Consider the following 15,662-nt stretch of genomic DNA (forward strand, 5'->3'; position numbering starts at 1 on the left):
CACCACCAGGCTGCAGGGTCTGGTCCTGATGGGATTGAAGGCAGACTTTTGGAGATTAGCTCTCGGTCCTCATCCTCAAACAGCTTCTCTAGGGCTGACTTCTTGGCACGCTTGGCATGAATAATACATAAAAATAGTGTTTAGACAAACATGCTACAAAAAAATGCATTAATTTGTATAAATAAAATAAATTTGAAGATATTTATTAGTCGTTTTGACGAATTGTATTAATGGAACAAATCGTAAGATCATAAAAGAGAGTTTACTTATTTTGTGTATCTAGTAATGTTTTATTTGCTACATCAAATAAAGACAAAACGAAAAGAAGGATACGATCTCATGTTATTCGCGTAATGAAGGAACTCAATGTGTCTGCAGCTCTTTAGCGGCTTAACAAGAACCGCGCCGACGGAACGCCGTTACATTGAGTTATGGGCTTTGAGGAAAGTGGGGAGGCCAATGGTCCACATCTGAATCACATGTAAAACGATATATGAACGTTTGTTTTGTAATTCAATTCAATTCAATTCAGTTTATTTTGTATAGCCCAATATCACAAATTACAAATTTGCCTCAGAGGGCTTTACAATCTGTACACATACGACATCCCTGACCTTTGACCTCACATCGGATCAGGAAAAACTCCCCAAAAATAACCTTTGACAGGGAAAAAAGTGAAGAAACCTTCAGGAGAGCAACAGAGGAGGATCCCTCTCCCCGGATGGACAGAAGCAATAGATGTCATGTGTACAGAATGAACAGTGTTACAGAGTTACATAAACACATTACATGAATATGACAATGTATGAATGGAACTCCAATCCATGAAACAGAAGGAGGTAGAGAGGAGGGGGGGGGGCATCAGCAGGGCCAACGCGGGAGGCCGGCTCACCAGCATCAGACACCTCCAGGTCCAATGGACCCTATGAGACGTGAAGTCACAACGACTCCGGGGAGGAAGCAGAGTTAATAAGGTGCAATGGAGAGATGTAAATTCATCCATAAGGAGAGAGAGAAGAGGATTAGACCATCATCTGTTGGATACTAGTCACAAAGAAGGCTGACTCCAGCCTTGGGTGTCCAGCCCTTAACGAGCTGTGACTAATGACTTTGGTCCATGTCGAAACAAGTCTGAGGTGCTTTGGATACAAGTGTTCATAAAATGGTGTAATCACTGCAGTGGAAATCCCAAAGGGAGAGGGGGGACTGTTCATGAGGAGGCTGAAAGAATAGCAAAGAAAGAGGCAGGCAGAGACATGGCACACACACACACACACACACACACACACACACACACACACACACACACACACACACACACACACCGCTGCAGCTGCTTCACAATTACATTTCTGGAGGCTGCAGCGAGGGCCGTCCAGAGAGGCCCGGTCGGCCCCTCAGACGCCGAACACACACTCATCCACTTTTAATGACGGAGCTGCTTTCTCAGTCCCGGTGTGTAACCTGTGGCAACCGCATACTTAACACCTTAAGGGCAGAGGAGAGGAGTCGAGGAACAAGGAAACGGATTGCTCTCACCCAGTCTCTCGCTCAGCTTTGGGGATGAAAAAGGCATTCCACCAATCTGGAAATAAAGCAGACTGGTTTAAAGGCTTGAAAAGTGGCTCACATTGTTATTATAAGAGTCTGGCAACATCTTGGAAAGAACCTCACAGTAATACAAGCTTTCCCTTTATGCAACCTGTTTTGTTATTGAGTCATGTGACATGTCGCTGGAAGACATGGGTTGAGACAGGTGCAATGATGAATCACTGCATGTCTGATGTTAAGCTTACTGCTGTGTTTTAATTACAAATGGTCATGACTGTTATGGATGAGATACAAATGGTGACCGCTTGGATAGAAACCACACAAACATCAGCAGCACCAGAGCTGGAGCCCAAATGGACGAGCGTACAGAAGAGAAGACTCCACCGTGATGTGAGAGGGAAAGAAATGAACGGGGGAAGTGAAACCACACTGGGGATCGAGGGTAATGAGTGCATTAACATGAATATGAATCTGAAAACAGTCCTCAATGTGTCTGCAGCTCTTTAGCGGCTTAACAAGAACCGCGCCGACGGAACGCCGTTACATTGAGTTATGGGCTTTGAGGAAAGTGGGGAGGCCAATGGTCCACATCTGAATCACATGTAAAACGATATATGAACGTTTGTTTTGTAATTCAATTCAATTCAATTCAGTTTATTTTATTTTGTACAGCCCAATATCACAAATTACAAATTTGCCTCAGAGGGCTTTACAATCTGTACACATACGACATCCCTGACCTTTGACCTCACATCGGATCAGGAAAAACTCCCCAAAAATAACCTTTCACAGGGAAAAAAGGGAAGAAACCTTCAGGAGAGCAACAGAGGAGGATCCCTCTCCCCGGATGGACAGAAGCAATAGATGTCATGTGTACAGAATGAACAGTGTTACAAAGTTACATAAACACATTACATGAATATGACAATGTATGAATGGAACTCCAATCCATGAAACAGAAGGAGGTAGAGAGGAGGGGGCGGGGCATCAGCAGGGCCAACGCGGGAGGCCGGCTCACCAGCATCAGACACCTCCAGGTCCAATGGACCCTATGAGACGTGAAGTCACAACGACTCCGGGGAGGAAGCAGAGTTAATAAGGTGCAATGGAGAGATGTAAATTCATCCATAAGTTCTGCAGGGAGCATCGCGCATTGGTGGATGCATTCCAATTGAACGGAGGTGAAGTCCTTAGGACGTTTTGGGGAATATTTGGGCACGAGTGGGGAAGAGTAAAGGCAGTGTTTACAGGAGCAGGAGCAGGCGTCAATGCAAATTGTCCTAGTTATAGGACATGTAAACCTGCACACTCAGACCGACGCAGTATATGAAGATGTACGAAGGGTGTTCACTGTAGCACCAGATTACACTAAAATAGCGACATGTAGACAGGACGAGAAGGAGACTCTACAAAATTACAGGATGAGATTAGAGGAGTGCTTTAGAGCAAACAGCGGCATCCCATATGATGTTGGAGACGCCACCCCCTACCAACAACAGTTAAAACAGGCCTTAATGAATGGTTTCGGCCCAGGAATAGCTGAATATATCCGCAAGTTCAACGTCAACCACAGAACAGGTTCAGTGCAAGAATGCTTAAACTATGCGGAAAATGCAGCCAGCGTGATCAGAGAGAAGAAAAAGAAGAAGTTGACAGCAGCATTTGTAGTATCAGCAGAGGGAGATGTTATTGAGTGAGACAAAGATGGCTTTCTTATCCCCAGCACGTTATCTGGCATTAACAGCTACACTTATGTCACAAGCACATATCACCATTAAGAGATGCACCACTTTGAACCCAGCTACATTACTACCTACACCTGAAGACGGAGAACCTCACAACTGTCAAGAAGAAACCGAGAAAACATGCAAACCACGTCCTGATCTGAAAGATATACCATTAGGCTTTGGCGAGACATGGTTTGTAGACGGTTCATGTTCAAAATCGATAACTGGACAGAACCTGACAGGGTTTGCTGTTCAGTTAAGGCTGAAAACTCCCACACACGTATTCAGCACAAGCAGCAGAATTGGTGGCATTAACTGAAGAGTGCAAAGCAGCAGAAGGGAAAGACATAACAGTGTACACAGACAGAGAGAACGAAACAAGAAAGTGGTTAACCGACGGAGTAGAAACAGACAAAGACGGCTTGTTTAAAATACAAAGCAAACTCCCAGCAAGCTTGTACAACACAGCTGCCCATTTGAGTCATGGGCCATGCCATGTCTCAACAGGAGGGATGGTACGGATGATAAACATGCACTTCCATACATACAATTACACTCAATTTTCCAAAAACATTTGTAGAGCATGTATGGTATGTTGCAGACATAATGCACAAGGAAATGAAAGACCAATGAGAGGGACATTTCCTTCCCCCTCATACCCATTCCAATATTTGAACATGGACTTTATTAAACTAACACCATGCAAAGGCTACAAGTATTGCTTAGTGTTAATATGTCCGTTCTCTAAATGGGTAGACATAATCCCAGCTAAACATGCAGACGCCATAACTGTAGCAAAAGCCATTTGCAAGAGTATCATACCAAACAAAGGGATTCCAGAGAGACTGTACAGTGACAACGGCTCTCATTTTGTAAATCGGGTCATCTCCTTGATGTCCGAACATTTAAACATTCAGTTAAAGGGGCAGAGCACACACTAGCTGACTGGATGAGCCGTCTTTTTAAAAGCAACAAGATCGCTCGAACAAATAACCTGCCAGACATCTCTGTTCCCCTCCAGAACACCCATGTGGAGCCAGGTGACCAGGTCCTCATCAAGGTGGTGAAAAGAAAACATTGGCACCATCCACGCTGGGAAGGTCCATTCACCGTCTTGCTGACCACTCCAACGTCGTTAAAAATCGCAGAGCGGAACACCTGGATACATCAAAGCCACTGCAAAAAGGTAATACCTCTCCAGGCAGACGACGGATAGTGGTGTGAAGTCCGGTTACACGGGGTCGTGGTTCTTTTAGTGGCCACTAGTCTCAACCCGGTGAAGAAATCAACCGAGCCACAATCCATTTAGAAAATGCTTGATAAGGTGTTACTTGCGGTGGCCGCAGTTGCTGCGACCCTAGTGGTCGTAGGACTGCTGAACTATGACGCTCTGCAGTCGAGGCAGAAAAGATGGACACATCTGAAAGACGACCCCTGGGGTCAGGACAGCGGAGAAGAGAAACAACCACGGCTGAAGAATAAATGGTTTTCATATATGCATAAGTTGGCTGACTGAACACAAGATGTTGTACATTCATTACCGATGACGTACATTCTGACAACATGACCTTTGCAATGGACCGCCTGCGGGCCCTCCAGAAGGCCGTGGCCGCCGACCATGCTGTAGACCTGCCAGGAGGGAGTTGCACATCTTTACTTTCATTCTCCTGGTCTTTAACACATCTTTAGTGTAAGTGCAGACTAAGATCAGGGTGCAACTAATAATTGGATTCACTACAAAATATATGCATTTAGTCAATTATTACCTCAGTTTTGTCCATTGTTTCTTTCCTAGCGTTTGGTTTTAGCATTAATAAAACAAGCTAGCACAAAATTAGCAATGTCAAATTTTGAACAATTATTTATATATTAATAATCAGTCTTATTTTGTGATCTTAGCTCCAGGCTAAGATCTTGTAAACTACAAAGGTGAATTGCTAACTATTCTAGGAATGTGTTTTTTTTCACAAATTAAATACGCCATATAACTCTTTCACGCTCCCCAAACTCTACAGTGTCTCTCTATGAAGGGGAGTTTGGATTATTAACGGGTGTAATGGCTACATGCTAATATTTAGATGGACATTATCTCTTGGTTGTGAGCCACTAAGCAATCTAGCTAGCAAATTAGCTTTTTGTTTTTTAATACAACTTCAGGGAGATATTTGTGCATCTGCCCTAAATTATTACCACAGTTGCGTTGCTCAGCCTAAAGAGGGACGTTTTTTTCGGTCCATTAACATTATTGTTAGTGTTAGCTAATCCTGGATATGGTCATTTTCCTTCAGGTTATTTCATGGAGCCCACGGTGTTCACTAATGTAGAAGACCACATGTTCCTCGCCAAAGAGGAGTCCTTCGGCCCCGTCATGGTGGTGTCCAAATTCAAAGATGGGTGAGTCATCAAAACGGCGTGTTGCTGGAGTCGCCGCCGTGCCATTCGAGTCGCTAACCGCTGTTCTCTGTCACGTCCTGCGTACCACAGCGACGTGGACGGCGTGCTGCGGAGGGCCAACGACACCGAGTACGGCCTGGCCTCGGGCGTGTTCACCCGCGACATCAACAAGGCCATGTACGTGAGCGAGCGGCTCGACGCCGGAACGGTGTTCGTCAACACCTACAATAAGACCGACGTGGCGTCACCTTTTGGGGGCTTCAAACAGTCCGGCTTCGGCAAAGACCTCGGTGAGTAGAGACACGGGTGGCATGGCATGGATGGATCCTTTGGCACAAGATTAGAAAGTCGCCTTATTTTCTTTGTTTTATTCTTACTTTAGTGGAACATTTGTGTTGTTTCTATGTTGACTGCAATTTGGTGTGAACTTAATCAAAGAGAGGAATGGATTTAATCACAGCTTAGACCAGTGGAGATAAAAGGGCTCGTGAAAGAAAACATTTCTGGTACTATAAAATCTGCTCATTATTTCTGGATTCTTGAAATACAGGATACTTGAACCTCTTTCGGGCTTCTTAAAAATCAATCAAAGCAAATCTGAATGTCTGAAAAAAAATGGTTGAAGCAACTCAATCCAGTGATCTTTGTTTCCACTGTGCGGCCCACAGGAGAGGATGCTCTCATGGAATACCTCAAGACCAAAGCCGTGACTGTGGAGTACTGAGGCACAGACCCTGCCAACGAACTCTGACCCACATCTGAACAGGAAGGGACTCGTCTGTCGGCTCGTCAGACATCCAGCTTCTGGACCGTGTGTGTGTGTGTGTGTGTGTGTGTGTGTGTGTGTGTGTGTGTGTGTGTGTGTGTGTGTGCGTGCGTCTGTGTGCTGTATGAATGAGAGCCACAGTTTGGATCACGTGCCTGTTTTTTTTTTTATACATTGAAATGAACCACAGTGAATAAAATAATACATTTCGGTAATGGTACACATTTTGCTAACCACTAATAAAGCTAAACTGCTGTTTTAGGAATATAAATGAAGTTTCACTGCTCCGAACACCTACAATCAGCAGGATTTATTGAACGACTAGATAGCACAATAGAATACAATGTTTGGTTCCGGTAATGTTTAGTATATATTGTCTAACAGTAGAGGACTCTATGGCAGACCTTACTATCTTACCAAGTTCGGACCATTTTTTAGCAAAGATGAGCACATGGGAGAGAACACAGTAGCATTGTATCAAGATCCTAAAAGGAGAGTTGGCTCCTAATTTAGGGCCCTTTCAAGCACACTAACTGCTGGCTGCATAGGGGAGCATCTTGGATTCAACTCACCCACTGGATGAAGGTACATCAGTTGTCTACTGAAAGCTGCATCATTGATAACTCCTAAACAGATACTCATCTCCTTTGTGGTGCAGCCTGGTTACAAAGCCAGTGTGGCACATGCACACTCATACAGCTGCTAATGACTTCTATGCCCATGGATGGCATTGCAAGGCAAGCGCCTGAGTGGTTCACCACAGAACCAGGAGACAGCCGACCTCATCATCAGGAAGCTTCAGTCCGTCTGTCTGTGTTGATGCCATCGGAGTGCAAAATGAGTATGGGCTTGAAATTAAATTGCAGCAGGGTTTGAGTCGGTACTGTTTTGGTGGGCGACAATGAACAAAAGTGTCAAGTGGATAAATAGCATTACAACGAACAACGATTTGATCATTTGAACCGTGATACAATAGAAGGGCCTTAGACATAATCTGAGCTGAGAGTCTGCAAAATGTTTGGATCTGCCTGTTGTACTTTCATCCCAAATATAGAGTTGAGTTTTATGACTTGTCAACTATTTCTTTTTTATTATAGTTAGTTTTAACTATGTACTTGCTCTGTGGTACTCTGAGAATAAAGTGTGCCTTACAAATAGAATGCATTATTATTATTATTATTACTTTAAGCTTACAAGGCTGGAAAAGGCGAAAGATCATGAGATCTCTTTGTGCCGACTGCTGGGCAGGTAACAGATCTACGCCGGTCTGCCCGGGGGCGGGCACTGGATCTCTGTTCCATGGGATATATTGTATGTAATTATTAGTGTGATTCAGTTTGTAATTGTGTTTGCTGTACTTTTTATCTAAATCATTTTTATCGTAACTGGAATCATCAGGGCTGCACGGTGGCGTAGTGGCTAGCACTGTCGCCTCACAGCAAGAGGGCCGCGGGTTCAATTCCCGGTCGGAGCGGTCCTTCTGTGTGGAGTTTGCATGTTCTCCCCGTGGCAGCGTGGGTTCTCTCCGGGCTCTCCGGCTTCCTCCCACAGTCCAAAGACATGCTGCAGGTTAATTGATCTCTAAATGTCCCATAGGTGTGAATGTGAGAGTGAATGGTTGTATGTCCCTACATGTGCCCTCGATGGACTGGCGGCCTGTCCAGGGTGTCCCCTGCCTTCGCCCTATGTCAGCTGGGATAGGCTCCAGCGCCCCGCGACCCTAATGAGGATAAGCGGTATTGAAAATGGATGGATGGATGGATGGAATCATCAATTCGGCAGAGTTTTGTTCGACGGAGCTCTCAGACGGGGAAACTCGCTTAGAGAAAGCCGTCATTTCTTAACAGGTGGCCAATTTCAACAAATAGTAATAAGGACCAACAGCAACACGAGTTGCTTGAAGGCACTTGGGGGAAAGCAAATACTTTAATATTCATTAATTTGTTGTCAGACTGTTAGTGAAGGCACTAAATCCAATTTGGTTTGTGAGGTATGATGAGGTATATGACTGGTGTAATTAAATGCCTCAACACATACTGAAAGTATTGAGGAAATGGAAAGAACAAAAGAGTCTCTCTGTTTATGGTTTCATACATGTACAGGTAACAGCAGTTTATCATATTTCAAAACTGAGAAGAAAAATGTGATACAGGCTTATGTTCATTCATAACGTCTGTCTCAGAATCAGCAGTAATGTAGGTACCAGTAAGGAGTTGTTTTTATGTCCTTAGCTTGGGTTTGGTAAGAGAGTCTATTATTGTCACTTCATGTTAAAAACACAAATATAATGTTAAAAAAAGTAGATCATGAAGGTCAAACTTGAGTTTATTGCTATTTTCAGTGGGAAAAAAGGGATTTCTGAGGTTCACCGAGGTCACTGTGAACAAAGAAGTTGAAACTGGATACATTTGTTTTCTTTTAGAGAAAGACAGCTCAGAGCTCTGACCTTCAAACTGAGGGGGGTTGGTGGTGGTGATAAGGCACCCAGGTCTCAGTTGGTGGGAGAGATGTTTGGAATCCAAAATATTTGATACTATGCAGCTGTGTATTAAAATCCACATGACAAATGCTGTGGTCTGGGTCAGTTCTGGGCTTTTACAGTTAAACATGTATTTATTATTTGGACAAAGAGATGATGTCCTCAGCTGAGTGCCACAGTGTCCAAAGCCAAATGCAACTCAATGCTCCGAGTCCCTCTGTTGTCCAGTTGAGCCGTCCCCTCTTCCACACATCTCCCAGCCAGCTGATCAGCTGACACCATTCATTGTATCAGATTAACACACAGATGTATTTCCCCCAGCAGGATGCACTTCCTCATTTAGTCAAATGACTCAATGACTAGGGCATATGAGGACACATTCAACAGTTTATCTTGCAGTGCTTTCTGTCACCAGAAGCATTATTTCAATAATTTCATGTTTATTAAATCACTTTGGAATAATTCACAATAGAAGAATGCATAAATCAACTTTTGGGTCTTACTCAATTCATATCAGCTCTGTGTTCTTGGGCCTGATCTTCATGACTCATGAGGTAAATCTACAGCACAAAGGTAGATACAAGTTACACCAACAGTTACAAACCACTGACCAGTCATCTTTAACCCAATAATAACAGGGTCAAATAGATTTGTTTTTGCCTAACAACTTTTCACACATCAAATGAATACATTTCCTCTTCTGCACATTAACACACTTAGCAGTTGTTGTTCTATTTCCATCTGAACAGAGTTAATACTTGAGGTTCATCGCAAATGATTTAAAGATTCACAAGGAATATGTGAATATCAACTGGAGCGTAGATGGTACACCGGTTACAGACAAAGACAGAGGATCATGCGATTTGTGTGACCGGACAGTGCTCGGGCTGATCCAGGAACAGCGTCTGGAACATGTGGTTGTAGAAGGAGGGGTGGTAGAGGCAGGCCCTGGCGCAGTCTGGGCTGAAGTTGAACTCCAGGATCTGAGGCTTCATGACGCGCTCACCTGACCCAGGATCAGAGCACACACAAATGAGACGATTACACAGCACAGAAACCAGGGTCAAAGGTTAGAATCCTACACAAAGACATCCACGGGGCAAAGAACTGTACATCTAGTATTTGATTAATTGTTTAGTCTATGTGATGTGAGAATATATACGGTAGATGGGAACTTGTATTGTTTGCATGGAGGGGTAAGTCCCTTTCTGATTGACATTTGAGACCCCCTGGAAGCCTCAACAGCTACATGTTGGTTGGTTGTGTTGAAGAATAAGCGTACGGGACCTTATGAGATACAGTCTGGGATGCAGAGCCACCGATAATTATATTAGATATCCGTTTGAAATGGACTCCAGAAGCCGGATCGGGTATCGGTGACAACGAGCCGGTCTGGTATCGGATATCGTTATTTTGATCAAAATGTATTTATTCATATTTTGTTTTACAAACTTAATAAAGCAATGTTTATTTCAAGCCTGATGTTTCCTTACACATAAAGGCATGATCCCAGTGAGGTATACATCTTATTTATTAATACCTGAAGCCCAATCATCGGGACCGAAGCTCAGATCTGGGCGTCCCTAGTTTGGGCTCGGGCTCTGAACCCGGAGGCTCAAACAATAACGCTTCCTTATCTCGCTGATAAATCACGTAAAGAACAGCCGCTCACCATTTTGCCCCGTACTCCACTTCAGCATGAGGTCCACGGCATAGATGGCCCGGGACGACGGGTACGGACACACACCACACGGAGCCGGGCGGCACGAGGCGGCCTGGAAGAACTCCCCGAAGGCCTTGAACGCCTCTGCCTGTGAGGGGGAGGAAGAGGAAGGAGGGGTTGCGTTCAAACGCTCACGTGCATGTTAGCGGTGAAATGTCCTGAAACCGGATCAGAGTGATTGTTGTGAAACAGATATTATCCATGGAATGAATAATACGCCTGGAGAGATATTCCTGAGCGTCTGTGTGAAGGCAACCAAAACTAACTCAACGGATTGTGTGTCCGTGATATGTTTTGAACCCAGGTTTGACTTATTCTACCCAGATCTGGGGTCTCTATATTTAGAACATCCACATTGAATGTTTGCACACGTTCAAAGGAGGAAATGCACTTATGCCAAAAAATATAATATTCGGATTTATAAAACCTTGCGTATGCCTGCCAGTGAGCTTTTTAGGAAGTGGAAGTGCTTGTGGATGAAGAGCTCCATGAACACGGGTCCCGTGCTAATTCTTCCATTTACACAATGTATGCGTGCATTAAAGCGTATCAACATGTAGTCATATCAATAATCTGATATATGTCTTCACTGTTGGAACGTGTTATCCAATCACCTACACTCAATATATGCACATTTAGAAATGATTGTATCCTTTTGCTTGTTTGATTCACATCATGAAGAACGTCAACACGGTGGTTTTCTTGTAATGGCACCTGAATATATTTCGTGGTATTTCTCTTTTTGTTGCTGCCTGCATCGGGTCAAGGGTCACGCAGCAGCTACAGGTAGTCTGCACATCCTCAGTCACAATCAGTGGTATCCACCATCCCGGATATTAATAGGTGAATGCAATTTATTTACTTGTGTTTTCTGATGGAATTATGATTAGGACTGGTAATGAGGACATGGAGAGATCGTATGAACGATGTCTCTGGCTTTATTTTTCACACAATCCCCAAGTGATGGTGGAGAGGGCAGTGTCAAACATCATTGGAGCGATTTTAACACTTAATGAAAACTAAAATCATACTTGGTGACAGTATTAGAAGGTTGTTCCGTGATGTGGTCATATTTTTCCCAGATGTGGTCATATTCGGTCATATTCTTCCGAGATGTAGTCATGTTCTTCCCAGATGTGGTCATGTTCTACCCAGATATGGTCATATTCGGTCATATTCTTCCCAGATGTAGTCATGTTCTTCCCAGATGTAGTCATGTTCTTCCCAGATGTGGTCATGTTCTACCCAGATATGGTCATATTCGGTCATATTCTTCCCAGATGTGGTCATATTCGGTCATATTCTTCCGAGATGTAGTCATGTTCTTCCCAGATGTGGTCATATTCTTCCCAGATGTCATATTCTTCCCAGATGTGGTCATATTCTGTCATGTTCTTCCCAGATGTCATATTCTTCCCAGATGTGGTCATATTCGGTCATGTTCTACCCAGATATGGTCATATTCGGTCATATTCTTCCCAGATGTGGTCATGTTCTACCCAGATATGGTCATATTCGGTCATATTCTTCCGAGATGTAGTCATGTTCTTCCCAGATGTGGTCATATTCGGTCATATTCTTCCCAGATGTGGTCATATTCTTCCCAGATGTGGTCATATTCTTCCGAGATGTGGTCATGTTCTTCCCAGATGTGGTCATATTCGGTCATATTCTTCCCAGATGTGGTCATATTCTTCCCAGATGTGGTCATATTCGGTCATATTCTTCCGAGATGTAGTCATGTTCTACCCAGATATGGTCATATTCGGTCATATTCTTCCCAGATGTGGTCATATTCGGTCATATTCTTCCGAGATGTAGTCATGTTCTTCCCAGATGTAGTCATGTTCTACCCAGATATGGTCATGTTCTACCCAGATATGGTCATATTCGGTCATATTCTTCCCAGATGTAGTCATGTTCTTCCCAGATGTGGTCATGTTCTACCCAGATATGGTCATATTCGGTCATATTCTTCCCAGATGTGGTCATATTCTACCCAGATATGGTCATATTCGGTCATATTCTTCCCAGATGTAGTCATGTTCTTCCCAGATGTGGTCATGTTCTACCCAGATATGGTCATATTCGGTCATATTCTTCCCAGATGTGGTCATATTCTACCCAGATATGGTCATATTCGGTCATATTCTTCCCAGATGTGGTCATATTCTACCCAGATATGCTCATATTTGGTCATATTCTTCCCAGATGTGGTCATATTCGGTCATATTCTTCCGAGATGTAGTCATATTCTACCCAGATGTGGTCATATTCGGTCATATTCTTCCCAGATGTGGTCATATTCGGTCATATTCTTCCGAGATGTAGTCATATTCTACCCAGATATGGTCATATTCGGTCATATTCTTCCCAGATGTGGTCATATTCGGTCATATTCTTCCGAGATGTAGTCATGTTCTTCCCAGATGTGGTCATGTTCTACCTAGATGTGGTCATATTCTTCCCAGATGTGGTCATATTCGGTCATATTCTTCAGAGATGTAGTCATGTTCTACCTAGATGTGGTCATATTCTACCCAGATGTGGTCATATTCGGTCATATTCTTCCCAGATGTAGTCATGTTCTTCCCAGATGTGGTCATGTTCTACCCAGATATGGTCATATTCTTCCCAGATGTGGTCATATTCGGTCATATTCTTCCGAGATGTAGTCATGTTCTTCCCAGATGTGGTCATGTTCTACCCAGATATGGTCATATTCGGTCATATTCTTCCCAGATGTGGTCATATTCTTCCCAGATGTGGTCATATTCGGTCATATTCTTCCGAGATGTAGTCATGTTCTTCCCAGATGTGGTCATGTTCTACCCAGATATGGTCATATTCGGTCATATTCTTCCCAGATGTGGTCATATTCTACCCAGATATGGTCATATTCGGTCATATTCTTCCCAGATGTGGTCATATTCTACCCAGATATGCTCATATTCGGTCATATTCTTCCCAGATGTGGTCATATTCGGTCATATTCTTCCCAGATGTAGTCATGTTCTTCCCAGATGTGGTCATATTCGGTCATATTCTTCCGAGATGTAGTCATGTTCTACCCAGATATGGTCATATTCTTCCCAGATGTGGTCATATTCTTCCCAGATGTGGTCATATTCGGTCATATTCTTCCGAGATGTAGTCATATTCTTCCCAGATGTGGTCATGTTCTACCCAGATGTGGTCATATTCGGTCATATTCTTCCCAGATGTAGTCATATTCTTCCCAGATGTGCTCATGTTCTACCCAGATGTGGTCGTATTCGGTCATATTCTTCCCAGATGTGGTCATATTCGGTCATATTCTTCCCTTATTCACATAGTGTACTTACTTCCACCCCCTTCCATGGATACAGTGGGTACTGCTTCTCAAACATGGGGATGAAGTCATCGTAGTGCACCTAGAGAGACACAGATGACAGTTAACGACAGCTTCAGGATCCGAGCTTCATGGTTTACATTAGATTATCATGTATGTTGCTAAAGCAGAGGATCAGTTTATTATTATTCCTTGTTTTATTTAAGTGATTATTTGTTCGCCTCGATTTGATAGTTGTCAGTGAAGATAGACAGTAAACACAGAGAAAGATTACGACACGGAAGAAAAGAACATTGACTTAAATTAAAATTCTATATTTTTATAAAAAGATCAATATTAAACAAGGCCAGTGTTTTCCACAGGATTTAGTGAGACTGTGGTGGGTTGACATCCGACCCTCTAGGGGGGGGTGTTGGGGGTGCTCCCCTAGAAGAAGACTTTGAGCTAGACTGGGTTTCATCCAATCAGAAGATCGGCAGGCTCTCAACCAGTCCGCATCTACACTGGATCCCAGATTGATCCCGAATTAATGTAAATGTCAATTCCTCTGGTATCAGTGTATGAAGGGGGTTGGTGGTGGTGATAAGGCACCCAGGTCTCAGTTGGTGGGAGAGATGTTTGGAATCCAAAATATTTGATACTATGCAGCTGTGTATTAAAATCCACATGACAAATGCTGTGGTCTGGGTCAGTTCTGGGCTTTTACAGTTAAACATGTATTTATTATTTGGACAAAGAGATGATGTCCTCAGCTGAGTGCCACAGTGTCCAAAGCCAAATGCAACTCAATGCTCCGAGTCCCTCTGTTGTCCAGTTGAGCCGTCCCCTCTTCCACACATCTCCCAGCCAGCTGATCAGCTGACACCATTCATTGTATCAGATTAACACACAGATGTATTTCCCCCAGCAGGATGCACTTCCTCATTTAGTCAAATGACTCAATGACTAGGGCATATGAGGACACATTCAACAGTTTATCTTGCAGTGCTTTCTGTCACCAGAAGCATTATTTCAATAATTTCATGTTTATTAAATCACTTTGGAATAATTCACAATAGAAGAATGCATAAATCAACTTTTGGGTCTTACTCAATTCATATCAGCTCTGTGTTCTTGGGCCTGATCTTCATGACTCATGAGGTAAATCTACAGCACAAAGGTAGATACAAGTTACACCAACAGTTACAAACCACTGACCAGTCATCTTTAACCCAATAATAACAGGGTCAAATAGATTTGTTTTTGCCTAACAACTTTTCACACATCAAATGAATACATTTCCTCTTCTGCACATTAACACACTTAGCAGTTGTTGTTCTATTTCCATCTGAACAGAGTTAATACTTGAGGTTCATCGCAAATGATTTAAAGATTCACAAGGAATATGTGAATATCAACTGGAGCGTAGATGGTACACCGGTTACAGACAAAGACAGAGGATCATGCGATTTGTGTGACCGGACAGTGCTCGGGCTGATCCAGGAACAGCGTCTGGAACATGTGGTTGTAGAAGGAGGGGTGGTAGAGGCAGGCCCTGGCGCAGTCTGGGCTGAAGTTGAACTCCAGGATCTGAGGCTTCATGACGCGCTCACCTGACCCAGGATCAGAGCACACACAAATGAGACGATTACACAGCACAGAAACCAGGGTCAAAGGTTAGAATCCTACACAAAGACATCCACGGGGCAAAG

General features: G+C 43.4%; 2 protein-coding genes across 2 annotated transcripts in view; one reads left to right on the forward strand and one right to left on the reverse strand.

Moving 5' to 3' along the window:
• Positions 1–4,400: 4,400 nt before the first annotated feature.
• On the forward strand, positions 4,401–6,522 carry LOC117726315 (mitochondrial 10-formyltetrahydrofolate dehydrogenase-like). Its single transcript, XM_034526521.1, has 4 exons — positions 4,401–4,464; positions 5,567–5,672; positions 5,763–5,962; positions 6,341–6,522. The coding sequence occupies exons 2-4, from the start codon at positions 5,575–5,577 to the stop codon at positions 6,394–6,396; spliced, it is 354 nt and encodes a 117-aa protein (XP_034382412.1). The 5' UTR covers positions 4,401–4,464; positions 5,567–5,574; the 3' UTR covers positions 6,397–6,522.
• Positions 6,523–8,747: 2,225 nt separating this feature from the next.
• ttll12 (tubulin tyrosine ligase-like family, member 12) overlaps positions 8,748–15,662 on the reverse strand; it is a 55,095-nt gene continuing 48,180 nt past the window's right edge. The window contains exons 26-29 of the transcript XR_004608948.1: positions 15,061–15,563; positions 13,985–14,053; positions 10,590–10,728; positions 8,748–9,923 (exon numbers count right to left, since the gene is read on the reverse strand). The gene's annotated coding sequence lies outside the window, so the exon portion shown is untranslated. The remainder of the gene's footprint in view (positions 9,924–10,589; positions 10,729–13,984; positions 14,054–15,060; positions 15,564–15,662) is intronic.

The sequence above is a fragment of the Cyclopterus lumpus genome, chromosome 23 (genome assembly GCF_009769545.1).
Source record: "Cyclopterus lumpus isolate fCycLum1 chromosome 23, fCycLum1.pri, whole genome shotgun sequence".
Classification (NCBI taxonomy): domain Eukaryota; kingdom Metazoa; phylum Chordata; class Actinopteri; order Perciformes; family Cyclopteridae; genus Cyclopterus; species Cyclopterus lumpus.